General features: G+C 40.7%; 2 protein-coding genes across 2 annotated transcripts in view; both read left to right on the forward strand.

Annotated features, from left to right (window-relative positions):
- LOC121293608 (archaemetzincin-2) overlaps positions 1 to 11,151 on the forward strand; it is a 138,957-nt gene extending 127,806 nt beyond the window's left edge. Inside the window, exons 8-9 of the transcript XR_005946569.1 lie at positions 7,684 to 7,757; positions 11,076 to 11,151. The gene's annotated coding sequence lies outside the window, so the exon portion shown is untranslated. The remainder of the gene's footprint in view (positions 1 to 7,683; positions 7,758 to 11,075) is intronic.
- The window catches only part of arsg (arylsulfatase G), an 87,120-nt gene continuing 84,358 nt past the window's right edge, over positions 11,145 to 13,906 (forward strand). The window contains exons 1-2 of the mRNA XM_041216708.1: positions 11,145 to 11,369; positions 13,651 to 13,838. Coding sequence (XP_041072642.1) covers positions 11,149 to 11,369; positions 13,651 to 13,838 — 409 coding nt within the window. The 5' untranslated portion in view covers positions 11,145 to 11,148. The remainder of the gene's footprint in view (positions 11,370 to 13,650; positions 13,839 to 13,906) is intronic.

Consider the following 13,906-nt stretch of genomic DNA (forward strand, 5'->3'; position numbering starts at 1 on the left):
TTTTTTAGAAGGGAAGGGTTGAAGGGAAGAGTGGGGAAGTGCAAGAAGTGTACAGCCAGTCCCTCTGCAGCTTGTAAATCAGAAGAAATTGTGGACGTGGGATGTGAGGAGGTGCATTAGGTATGAGCGTACTGTCATCTTTAACAGCTTCAGCATTGTTGCTGACCACAGATTCAGTCATGGCCACCCTAAGCACAGTCTCCTCCATTGGGCAGAGGACATGCAGCATGCCTGTCCCTTCTTGGTTAGGGGCTGCTACCTGCGGTTGTGCGCCACCTTGTCCTGCAAGAGAGAGGAAGTATGTTGGTAAGTGTGATGCAGTCTGTTTGGGTAATGTGTGTGTTGTGCTTGAATAGCCAGCAATATGCACAGGCTGTGAGATGTGGAAGTTAGGCTTGCAGCAGTGCTAAATTTTTGAGATTAAAGTGAAGGAATGAAAGAGAAGTATGGGTGATGGTTTATAAAGATTTATTTGTATGTCAGTAAACATAGAGTGGCATGGTTAATAGGAGTAAACTGAGCAAATGTGTGAGGCTAGAAGTGTGGTTTGGTTGGATATAATATTCAAAGATGGCTTCACAGACCTTGATCACTCATGTGAAGTCACTGAACTTGCAAAAAGTATACATATCCCTGGGACTACATGGCTGGCATTGACTGCGATGATATTCTCCTCCCACTGCATTTACAATGTCTGTCTGGAGGGTCTCCTGGTATCTTGTGAAAAGAGGACCTCCTACCTCCTGCACCAAGGCCTCCAGCGTTGAATCAGAGAACCTTGGAGCATACTCTCCACGATTTTGTTCCATTTTTGTGACTTTGCCACATCAAAATCACTTACAATGACTTCCATTCACTTGCACAGATTTAAAATTACCACAGATACCCAGAGTGGCTGTAGGGAACAGGGCTGGAGAAATCAGCCAGCAGGAGGGGTTGGAGAGCAGTGGGTTTATGGCAAGATCAATGTTGAAAACAGACAATTATGGTACTAAGATCACATATGAGATCTAAATAGCACAAGCAACATATCCTGACTTGCTGTGAACAATACCACAAGAGATCTACTTGTGTTTGTAAAGCACCAAGCACACTCACAACTGAAAGTATCTGTCACAATAGGAACTGAGTAGCTAAATAACGTAATGATGTTGGAGCAAATCTTAACTGAATAATCTTAGTTAGAAATTCTATACACTTTGACTGATAAACAGCTTTACGGTAGAAACATTTAGCTTCACTGTTCTTGTTAGCAGATGCTGCATGTGCACCATGTTCATATGAAACTGAAGAGTAGCCTTTTGAGTCCAGAGTAGCAGTATTTCAATTTCCAGTTGTCTGGTACCTAGATTCTCACTAAAAATGTAATTACTAAACTGCGAGGACATCTTGTAAGACAGTACGACGCTGGAGTCACATTCTTGCTCACTCTATTCATAGCATGATGCACCCTATGCAATTTTTGTCAGAAAGGGGAACTGTTTATGCAACAATTACTGGAAGTTGCATCAGAACCTCAAGCTTGTGCATGAACACAGTTTTTACATACTGACAGCAGGAGAAATGCATAATGTCCTGATATGGTATTTCAACAACTAATCAGTAGCTGTGTAGTTTGCATTTTCATAATCTTGAATGCCTAATATTACTTAAATATAATTTTCAAGTTGGATAAAGTGTTGTTGTTACATTACAGTAAACTCACTTTAATCCTCTTCATTAACATTGTAAACTCCCCTGCATCTTCACCACCTCTTTTTCTTTTAAAGACACCCTTTGAAACCCACCTCTTTGACCAAGCTTCTAGTGTCTCATCCATTTTTTGAATACACCTCTGTGATAGAACATTTTTATTTAAATGCATGTTTTTGTTCTCTTGCACTAGACACTGGGAAAATATCCTTATCTTCCATATGGGCGAATCTGCTGAAGTTGTTACTGGTGTTCTACAGCAACTGGCGGGTGCAGACTGGATTATTATGGGCAGAATTTTCTGCCTTCCAGGCGGGCAGGCCCGACCCAATCTCCTGCTGCCTCAGGGAGATCGCTGACAGTTCTAAAAACATTAAAAATAGAAAAAAAAATCCTTAACATGTCCCCCTCATGAGATGGGACATGTTCATAATTTATACTAAAACTTTATTAAACTTTTTAAATCCCTACATGAAATCTCATCCCGCCGGTGGCTGAGGTTTCATGTTTTTTCTATTCCCCGCTGGGGCTCCTGGCCTGCCCGCCAACCTTAAGATTGGACGTGCAGGTCCTTTAATTGTTTTAATGATCCTGTTAATGGCCTCAATTGTCAGAGTGCACTCTTTCACGCCTGCGTGTGAAAGAGCGCACTGCTCCCTGAGACAAAGTGCTGCCTCAGGGAGAGCGCTGACAGTGTTTGAAACTTTAAAAATAGAAAAATAAATAAAACATTTATTAACATTTTCCCCTTGTGACAATGTCACACGAGATGGGACATGTTAATAACTATCACAGAAAATTTATTAAAGTTTTTTGAAACCGACATGAAACCTCATCCCGCTGGTGGATGAGCTTTCAAGTTTTTTCAGAAGCCTGCCGGGGCTCCTGGCCTGCCCACCAGCCTTAAGGTTGGACGGGCAGAGCCTTTAGCTGCCTTAATTATCCTATCAATGGCCTCAATTGGCCATTGACAGGTTGGTGGGCGGACAGCGCAATCAGCTGTCCGCCCGCCTTCCTGAATATTTAATTGGGGCGGGATGACATCTCTTGTCATTTTTGCCTCGGCGAGCGGGCCCCGCCCCCAGCTCGCCAACGGAAAAATTCTGCCCAATGTCTTTTCCCAAAAGGCATTCAAAAGGGTAATTTAAATGGAATGGATCGATTAATTACAAAAACTCTAGCTGTCTCAAAACTCAAAGTGTGAAAATCTACAACACAGGGTGTGTATCAGCCCAGCCCACCACCTTTTTTGGAAGAAGGAGTTTGGACTTGTCACAGGTCACATGATTAAGACAGCCGTGTTTGTTCCTGTTCTCTTTAAAAATAACAGCAGAAGCTATTCTGATCAGAAACACCGTAACAAATACCCATCTGAAACACCATCTGAAAAGCCGTCGAACCAGCTAAAAGACAGCCACATATCCAAGGTAAAACAACTATGGGAGAAGGATTCTCTCCCAACCTATTTCATCTTCCAGTTCACCTGAGAGCTAACCAGCTGGCAATTCAACTACAAGAAGCCTTGCAGTGTGTTGAGAATCTTCTGTTTTACAAGACTTCCACTCCAGCCAAAATATTAATTCATCTAAGAAAGTACAGGCCTGCTACAAAAGAGACAAATAATTACTGCTTGTAATCATATTGCTTTTTTCTTCATCTGTATCTAGCCTTTGTGTGTGTGATAGTGTGGGAGATGTGTTAAAACCTCTGGGGCAAGTGTGTGATAATAAATAATCTTATTTTTTTTAATTCACAAAGCCTGCTGAAATCATTTAAATTGAGCTTAACCACTCTAAGGGTAAGAAAACACATTAACTTCACACATAAAAATACTTTGATTACGGCCAATAAGAAAAACATGGGACAGAATTTTCTGCCCACCGGGTGGGCAGGCCCGATCCAATCTCTGTTGGGCGGGGAGCCGATCCGTGCCGGAGAAGCGGGCCCTGCCGCCATTTTAAGTGGGCGGGCCAATTAAGGCCTGCCCAGCGTGACACCCAGCGGGAAGTGCTAGGCGTTTCCTGTGCTGGCAGGGGGGATTCCCCAACTGCAAGAGTGCACTTTCACGCATGTGCACGAAAGAGCGCACATCTCCCTGAGGCTGAGTGCTGCCGCAGGGAGATTGCTGACAGTTGTACAAACATTAAAAATAGACAAGTAAAAAAATCCTTAACATGTCCCCCTCATGTGACAATGTCACACGAGATGGGACATGTTAATAAATTTCACTAAAACTTTATTAAAGTTTTTTAAACCCGACATGAAACCTCATCCTGCTGGTGGATGAGGTTTCATGTTTTTTCAGAAGCCCAACGGGGACTCCTGGCCTGCCCACCAACCTTAAGGTTGGATGGGCAGGTCCTTTAATTGTTTTAATTATCCTGTCAATGGCCTCAATTGGCCATTGACAGGTCGACAGGCACACAGCTGATTTGGCTGTGCCTCCGCCTTCCTGAAAATTTAAATTGGGCGGGATGACATCGGGGGTTCATCCCGCGTCATTTTGTGCATTGGCGAGTGGGCCCCGCCCCCGCTCGCCACGGCAAAATTCAGCCCATGGACTCTGTCTGACAGTATTGATGTACAGTCATAGATCTGATTGCTAGCAACATATCTATAATACAGCTGGGACAGCTGTGTGGAATTCATTTCACAAATATCATCTTTTGAAATATCACTTGAATAAAACAGGTCTAAAACAGTGATTACAACTTTTCAAATTTCTCTTGCTATGCTGATTATTCCAATTTGCTTATGCGTTCATGGCCTTTTAAAGTCCAGAATCTGGGGCATGCCACTGTCGAATATAAGCCAAAAACATTTTTGATCAGTAAACATCCAGTGAAAAGTATGACAAAGAAGGAATGCACTTACAAACTAGTTCTGGTTTTCGGATATTTGGTAGCTTAATAGATGGTCTTGAGAAGGATAATTTTGAAACATATTTGAGACTGGCCAAAAATTCTGTTTTCTTGTCATCATTGTTTAAATTTAAAAGTTCATTCTCTTCAACCTCAAAATATAAACTAAAATTTCTTTGTAAGACAGAAAAGATTCTTTTTAAAAGGAATGAGGCCAACAAAGGACACAGCAGATATGAGTGAGGTTAGACGGAGAAAGAGTCGGGAAGGTGTAGGATGATTTGCTTGTATCCCACAGTTGCTTGGCCTTACAGAATTTCCAACTCAAAGAAAAAAAAATGTTTTCTCAGCTTCTTTAGCCATTCTGATCCACCATTTCACACCATCTTTTGTCTCAGCTGAAACTTTAATAAAAATTCTATTTTTCAGATGACTGGCAACAGAAGCTCAAGCAACTTTTGAATTCAAGCAGATCACTATTCTTTCATTTTCTTTTGACTTTATTTCTCCTTCTAACTGTTGTCATTATTCTTCCGCCATTTTTCCCCCTTCTACCCAACAAAAAGTTTTGCTTGTTTTTAAATGTTCTCTAGAAGGCGTGCACATCCAAAATATTAACCAGTCTTTTCCCTTTACAGAAGCTGACAGGCAGCTGCATAAGAACATAAAAATAGGAACAGGAGTAGACCATTCGGCCCCTCGGCCTGCTCCACCATTCAATAAGATCCTGGCTGATGATCTTGTGTTTCAATTTCCACATTCCCTTCTAACCCCAATAACCTTTGATTCCCTTGCCTAACAAGAATCTATCTACCTCTGCCTTAAAAATATTCAATGACCCCGCCTCCACCACCTTCTGAGGCAGAGAATTCCAAAGTGAGAAAAAATTTCTCCTCATTCCTGTCCTAAAAGGGCGACCCCTAATTTTAAAACAGCACCCCCCCCCCCCCCCCCAAGTTCTGGACTCACACACAAGAGGAAACATCCTTTCGACATCCACCTTGTCAAGGCCATTCAGGATCAACCAAATCACCCCTCACTCTTCTAAGCTCCAGTGGAAACAAGCTCAGTCTGTCCAACCTATCCTCATAAGACAACCCACTCATACCAGGTATCAATCTAGTAAACCGCCTTTGAGCCACCTCCAATGCATTTACATCCTTCCTTAAATAAGGAGACCAAAACTGCACACTCTATTCAAGGTATATCTGAAGCCTGTTTTCAGCATTTTCAACAACAACAACCTTAAATTACATTTTAAGAAAAAGATGCAGAAGACCATCCCATGGCACTTCAGGGGCATGTAGTCAGATAAAAATCAATACGAAGCTAAAGAAGATAGCAGGAGGAATGAATTGGTTTTAAAGATGGTCGTAAAGGAAGGACCGGGATTGGAGAGGTATGGGAGGCAATTCCAGAGCTTGGAACCGAAACAACTGGAGGTACCACTGCTAAAAATGAGGCTGAAAGAAGGGGAAAATGCACAAGAAGCTTTCGTTTTTTTTCTCTTGTTTGTGCAGCATACACTTCTCGCTGTAAGCATTGCAGAATTCAAAGGTGCACACAGGCAGCATTATGAAGTCTTCACTTAGATGCCACAATAAGTTTTTTTCAAACCCTTTGCATTCCATTTACAGGGATACCATGGAAAATTATCAAAATAAAGCAACCCATAAAAAAGCTCAAAACAAATAAAGTAAAAGTTGTCTTACGATCAGATTTTCTAGATTACTCTTGTTTTCAACACTAGAGTTTATTCTGTTTTTCTGCAATTGCTTATTTTGCAATCTAATGCAAGAACCAAGGTGTTGAACACTGGCTCACTGCACTTAGTGAATGTGGAGTGAAAGTTCTGGAATGGGTTTCAGAGTTTTGTAAACCCATCAAAACATGGAATACTGTTGAAACTAAAAATGTTTATGCTGCCTCTGAATACCTAAAATGCCTGCTCCAGCACTAACATTCTTTGCTTCATTGAGCAGAAAATTTACAAAGATAAAGTTTAAAAATTAGAAAAAGAAAAACATGCTAATTAAGCAGATTGACATAATTAACAGGAAACTGCATGCCATAGCAAATAATCCATCCACAAATTGTCAAGAAATGCCATTAAATCCAAGGTGCTGATCTTTTAACATCATTCTTTGATGAAGCAATGGAGAGGGTTAATGAGGTTAGTAAGGTTAATGTGTATATAAACTTTTAAAAGGCATTTGATAAAGTATCACATAATAGACTTGTTAGCAATATGACAGAGCATGGGATTAAAGCAGGGTTGGGATATTATTTGGGCTGGTGAGCTGTTCAGGAGGTCACGTGAAAAGAATGGTGTTAACAGCTAGCATTAAAATTTGTTGTGGCATTTATTGTATAAAAACCCTTTATGTCTTTTCTACACTCCATAAAAAATAACAACACTTACTAACATGCTAATGAATATGATCTGAGCTTATCCAAATCTTCTCTTAGCCATTGATATTATTATGCCATAATTAAAACTGGTTATTTGACAACTGCTGTAAAGTTTTGTAAAAGAAAGTTTTTAAGCAGTTATAAATTTTAGGAAGGTACCATTTTAACAATTGCTGATAAGAAACAAATTATATACTAACAATCAAACATCTGTTACAAATATATTTTAATTTTATTTCAAGAGTAATCTTTTGTCCTGATTCTTGTTGAGTTATTTGCATATAAATGATTGCATAATAGTTCAGCATCTAGTCTTACGCTTGTATATTGAAAATTGAGTTAAAGAAACTCACTCAGTGGGAAGAATTAAATTAATCGGAGAACTGAAGTCAGGCATCATCTCCATTGTTGCAATACAGAGCCATCATCCATCGAAGATCTATGTATCTATTGAATTTCATCACAGAAAATATCAGCCCAAATATGTTTGTTGATCCAAACAGCACAAGTATCTTCCAGGCATGAGCCTTGATCTTTGGAAAATTCTGTTCATTGAGAGAGGTAGAAAAGCCAAGAAGTGACACCGATTTTTCTTTGGCAGAAAAATATTTATATTTGGATGCATGTTTACTCACAAAATGTCGATGCAAATTGTATTCTTTGGATGTTGCTATGCTTCCTTTGCAAAGTAAGCACACTGCTCTTCCATTCATTTCAGGTTGAATATTCTGCATTCATGGTCTGTCTTTCTGTATGATGAGCTCATTCCCGAATTTGGATTCAGGTTTGAAGGTAATATAAATATCACAGTTCACACAGAGAAAAAACTGTACTCCCAACATCTCAGTCTTCTGCACAACGCTGTTACAGCCTGTTCAGTAATGTAGCAGTGTTTCCAAGTCCACATACTGTTGATTTCATTTTTGTCCAACATTGGAGTTATTTTAATGTTAGATTCTAGGATTTTTTTGGATTTGTTTTCTTAGTAGTAGCCTGTTATGGTTCTTGTTTCAGAATTTAATATAAACTCCCATAGAACTTGTCACTGGTGAATAACCAATTGCTGCATTTGATCTATAATGCCCACCCCCACTCTACTACTTCCTTTGGCCCTAGGCTGAATGCCGTTAACATATTTTGTGGTTACTACAATTAAAGTGCAATTGAAAATGTCTGGAATTCACAAGTTAAGACTATTAGAGTTTGTTATATCTCTCCAAAAAAGTTGGCCAAATACGTCAGGAACTAACGTAAAGAGCGGGACTAGAGGAAAGAATGCATTTTATAGATAGTAAATTGCTTCTCATTGGTATTTCTTATTTAAAATTTATATAGCTGACAACCAGCAACCTGTTCATTTTAAATATTTAATATCAGTATATGTTGGGCTGCAGAATTTTACAGTAGTTGAACGACATAACTTCTGAGCCTTTACTTAATAGTCTTTAAAACACAGAGGCTGCAAAATTTGGCCCTATAGCACTGCTGGTTTTGGTACTGGGGAAGTCCAGAGTTGATGAAATTGGAGGGTGAGTGCACTTCCAGCATGACCTGTGCTGATCCCCATGTTTACGAAAGGTGATAGCCTGGGTGTGCCATGCTCGTGCCAGAATCACGCAGGGTGAACAAATTGTGAGGTCAGTCAGCACCTAATTCTGATTTGACATCTGGTTTGCCATTTTGGACTTCGCAGGTCTTGTTAAAGACCTGTTTTGAATACAAACAGCTGAACCTGACTGCTTCAGCAGCTTTGCCGTGACTGCAGCCACAGGATTAGCATCCTGCTTTCTGGTTTCCCGATCAATCACAGAATGTGGGCTCCCTCCCTGTAGTAAGTAGACAGGTAGGCAAAACTCATGCCATGGAAGTGCTAGGTATGGACCATCTACCCACCTATGCTTGATTTTCGATGGCATTATCATTGTTCAAACCTCCATCACCATTCTGGGGTCATCATTGACCAGAAACTTAACTGGACCAGCCACAAAAATAATGTGGCTCCAAACACAGGTCAGACGCTTAAAAGGCACATGGATAGAAGGAGACTGAAGAATAAAAAAAAGAGAAAATGAATGGATTTAAGTAGTGATATGTACAAAAATCTGCACTGGGACCTTTTGTTTTCCACATGTTTAATCGATTTGAACATGGCCACACAGAAAAGATTTGGGGAACAGAAAGATCCAACTCGAACTTACACAGATCTTTAAAAGCGGGATTGTAGGTGGGGAAAAAAGCTAAATAGAATTTGATATATGGAGGAATTAAATACATAACCAATAAGATGATAATTATTCTGGGCAAAACATTGGTTAGGCTTCAGTAGAAGTGTGGTGGACATTTTTGAGCACTAAATTTTGAAAGCCACGGAATTGTTGGAAATATAGATCCACTATAACATTACCAGGCATGAGAAGAGTTAGTTAAGTTCAGAGATTTGAAAAACAATATGGTTATCTTCACTGGAATGGAGGAGGCTGAAAGGGAATGTTGAAAAGGTTTGCGAGATTAAATAGCAAAAGATGATGCCACTGGTTGGCTAATCGGTAACAAAGGAAGTCATGGGCCTGAATTTTCAGTTCGGCGGGCGGGCACGGGAACGGTTGGGAAATGGACCGACGACCGTGATTGGCCCCTGACTGTGATTTCACAATGGCTGGCCAATTAATGGCCGCCAGTGTGAAGCGCACGCTGAAAACCTCAGCGCTGCCGCAGTGGGGGGCAGGAGGAGGATGGGCAATGGCGTTAACATGGGCGTGGGCGAGTGCTGACAGAAAGCTCCCTGAGGGCAGAGCTGCCTCAGGGAGCTGAAGACACGAAACCCCGGAAATAAAGCTTTTAAAATCAGAAAAAAATGTCAAACCATCACAATCAAACACTTGAACATATAGGGCAGAATTTTGCCCTTGATGGGCGAGTGGGCAGTCGATCGCTGCCGCCGAAACGGGCCCTGCCGCCATTTTAAGTGGGCAGGCCAATTAAGGCCCACCCAGCTGGTTGCCCAACAGGAAGCGCTATGCACTTCCTGTGCAGGGGGAGGTGGGGAAGGGATTTCCCAACTGTCAGAGTGCAATCATGCGCGTGAAAGAGCGCACATCTCCCTGAGGCAAAGTGCTGCCTCAGGGAGATTGCTGAAAGGCTGGCAGATATCAAAAATAGAACAATAAAAAATTCATTAACATGTCCCCCTCATGCGAAAATGTCACACGAGATGGAACATGTTAATGAAATAAACAAGAACTTTATTAAACTTTTTTAAAACCACTATCAAACCTCATCCCGCCACTGGATGAGGTTTGTAAAAAAAAATCACCTACCCGCCTGCCCATTGGACCTGTGCACCGAGCCAAAGTTTGCACGGGGCCCTCAAAATCTTCAAAGATTGGCAAGTTAAGGGCCTTAATGAGGCCTTTAATTAATGGCGGGCGCGCGTCCCGCTGCATAGCAGGCCCACCGATCGAAATATCGTGATGCCGCGCACTGACATTGGGACACACACGCAACATTTTAAGCGCTGGCGTTGCGGGTGCCACCACCCGCATGCCAGCCAGAAGATTCTGCCCCTAGATTATGAAAATGCTGTCCACAGATTTCAATTTTAATTTTATTTAATAATGGAAACCTCATCCTGCCCTTGGATGAGGTTTCTTGAAAAATGTAAAGGCTGCCTGACTGATCCACCTGTTCGCCAGCCGTAAGGTTGGACGGGCTACATTGGAATGTTCGAACAACATAATCTCGTGTGATTTCACGCCCGATTGGGTCGGCCGCGCATCCACCCGATCAGCGTAAAATTCAGCCCATAAATTTAGGATTGATGCTTAAAAACATAAAGGGAGGTGGTTAGAAGAAATATTTTTTTTCACAGAAGTTTATTAGCATTACCACAAGTGGTTATTGAAACTGTGTTAGTTACAACTTTTAAGAGAAAATTAGGTAGCCACCGAAAGGAGTGTGGAATATTGGTATCATAGTTAGATAGTTATGATGATGAGTGAATGTTGGCACAACAAGCTGAATGAACGTTCTGTGCTGAAATTTTGATCGTGCTTAAAAAAATGTGGTTGAATATTGTGAAATTTAACTTTGCAAATGTTGGTATTGTTACAGTAAAGACAAGGTGATTGAGACTTGAGAAGTCTAGGAAATACCAGGAGATGCTTTGAACCATATCCATAAGAAAATGGAAGTTTTCTCAATGGTGGCCTTCTTCACTGTTGCACTCATCAGTGGATTTCTTTATTACAACGTTGACTTCAATACAGTTCACGTCGGTACCTATTCAGGAAAGCCAAACTTCATCATAATCTTGGCTGATGACATTGGATGGGGTGATCTTGGTGCAAACTGGCCATTAACTAGGGAGACACCAAATTTGGACAAGATGGCTAAGGAGGGAATAAGGTATAATAGTATTTGTACCATTTGCAAAGAAACTAGCCATTTGATCCTGCATTTAAAAAAAAATTAATTTTCAACTCTTTATCTCATGTAATCTCTAATTTGTATATTACGTCTTTAGTAAGGAGAGTTTTTGACTGCTAACACAGTTTTTCAATAACTCAGATATTTGAAATGATTTTGACTTCTGTCAGATAAATCACTGCAACAGAATGTATAATCATAAAGGAAACATTTGATAAAAATAGTGCTGTAGCTGGGTGGGTGGAGTGGGGCTTTGTGGTCAGAGCAATAGAGAATAGTGAATCCCTTATATATCTCTTATTATAAATAATGTTTTGAGTTTATGTTTGGAATTGATTCCATTTTAGGTCTGTTAATGTGAATATCAATGCCTGGTTTTGTAAATGTTGTCCTCAAAGTGAGACATGTTAATGCTGGGAAATGGGAGACTTTATACTTTAGACGTTCATTGTTAGCTCTATGTACTCTCCGAGACTATGGATAGATGGATTGTAAAGTTCCCCTAATCTGCTTCAGTAAAGAATCGCGGACCTAACTCCAAAAAAGGAATAGCCTTTGCACAAGAATGTATTGACAGAATGGTTTTAAGTAAAGATGGTGTTCAAGCGTTTTCCCTTTGTATTGCAGAGTTCCCTTTACATTTGAGAATTACCTAGATGCTGATAGAAAAATTGTACAGTAAGCAAAGAGGAAAGTGAAGACAAGATATCAGTAGCAGAGGATTTGAGTTGGTAACTGAGCCTTGAATTATCTTGGCTGCCCTTGAGAGGCCATTCAACCTCTTACTGTACCGTGTGGCAGTTCTTGGGATGGTGGAAGTTCCACTGCCTCTGCCACTTCCTTCCAAACCTCCCACACCATTGTCTTATGGGGGACCTCAGCGTACATTAGTTGAACCCTTTTGGCTCTGACCACACCTACATGGATGCATTTGAGAATACAAGGGTGGAATTTTATGCCGGCGGGATTTTACATTCACGCTGAAGTCAACAGAGTTTTGAACAGCTCATGGCATTTTATGGCCCCGCCCCTGTCACAATGGAGCCATAAAATTCCACCCCAAGATTCATGGTTAGCTGCTGTTAACCCTTCCTGATGTAGCTGCCCTTTGAAATATTCTTTTATTTATGCTCCTTTACTGTTTAAATCTGGTGCCCCTCTTTAATTGGTTGCAACTTCTTAAAGGCTAAGATAGAACTCCTTCCCTTCATTGATGTTAATCCTCCCAGGGGCAGTAGCCCTATGAAAAGTTTTCCAAACTTACCATGTTTTGAGGGCGCCAGGAGGAAAAGGTTGTGATGTAGTGGTGGAGTCACATGGGTGCATGGCAACTCTGCCTTGCCACTACCATGAATGTTGAAGAAAGATCCAGCAAATTCTCTTGACTACCAGATCTGGCCATTTATCAAAAATTTTGTCCACATCTTTTTCATTCCAAGCATAAATACGCTATCACATACAAAAGCTGTACATGTTAATTGATACAACTCCCTTTGAAGGCACATGATGGCTATTTCCAAACCTTCCCAAAAGCAACATCTGCACTTAACAGCAATTTTAATGTCACCATAATCCTAATTGAATAAGCATGTGTACTTCGTGTTTTTTTTCACCATGATGTCAGAGTAAAGTATGAGTTCCTTAATCCATTCCTGTGCTTCCTAGAGCTGCTGTCTGATTGGCAGGTGATTGTTAGCTGTTGCATTCCTGTAGAAGCCGCTTAATTTTGAGGTGAGCCCAATCTCATTGAATCTATGTCCTAAAATGGATTTGTTGCAGGCAGAATTTGCCCCTTTTGAATCTTCAGCCACCTGTGGAGGATTTTGAGGGAGCTAACAAAATAGCCTCATATGCAGCCACCCTGAAAGTAGCATTTTGCATGCCTTTTCCTGAAGAACATCAAAGACTTGAGGAAACTGTGTTAGTAGGTACATAAGTAAAGCATGGACAGGTCATCCTCTGTAATGAATGAGATGGATTTAACTTGTGCAAGGCAGTGGCTCATTCAGGTGGACAGCTGAGGTATGACTGAAAATCTCATACCATGTTGTTGATAGCTGTCGGTATCAAACCCAATCTCTGGTTCATTTTATCAAAGGGGTGGTAATTCCACTGCTTTATATCTGATTGTTCTTTTACATTTCAACTGAGAGTAACTGCTAACAATGAAATTCATGCAGTATCAACAAGAAAAAAAAGTCAGTTTTCCAGCTTGCTGCACTTGATAGCGAATTTATAATAACTTTGTTTTTTATTTCAGATTTGAGGATTTCCATGCAGCTGCCTCTACTTGTTCCCCATCTCGGGCTTCTTTATTGACAGGGCGCCTGGGGTTACGGAATGGCGTTACCCATAATTTTGCTCTAAGCTCAGTTGCTGGCTTGCCACTGAATGAAACTACGTTGGCAGAAGTTCTAAAGGAAGCCAATTATTCTACAGCAATAATTGGTATTTACAGTTTTAGTTTTTTTTTTCTTTCTTATGTTATGACTCCCTTGGTCTTCTGTAAAAATTGT

Source organism: Carcharodon carcharias, chromosome 22, assembly GCF_017639515.1.
Source record: "Carcharodon carcharias isolate sCarCar2 chromosome 22, sCarCar2.pri, whole genome shotgun sequence".
Lineage (NCBI taxonomy): Eukaryota > Metazoa > Chordata > Chondrichthyes > Lamniformes > Lamnidae > Carcharodon > Carcharodon carcharias.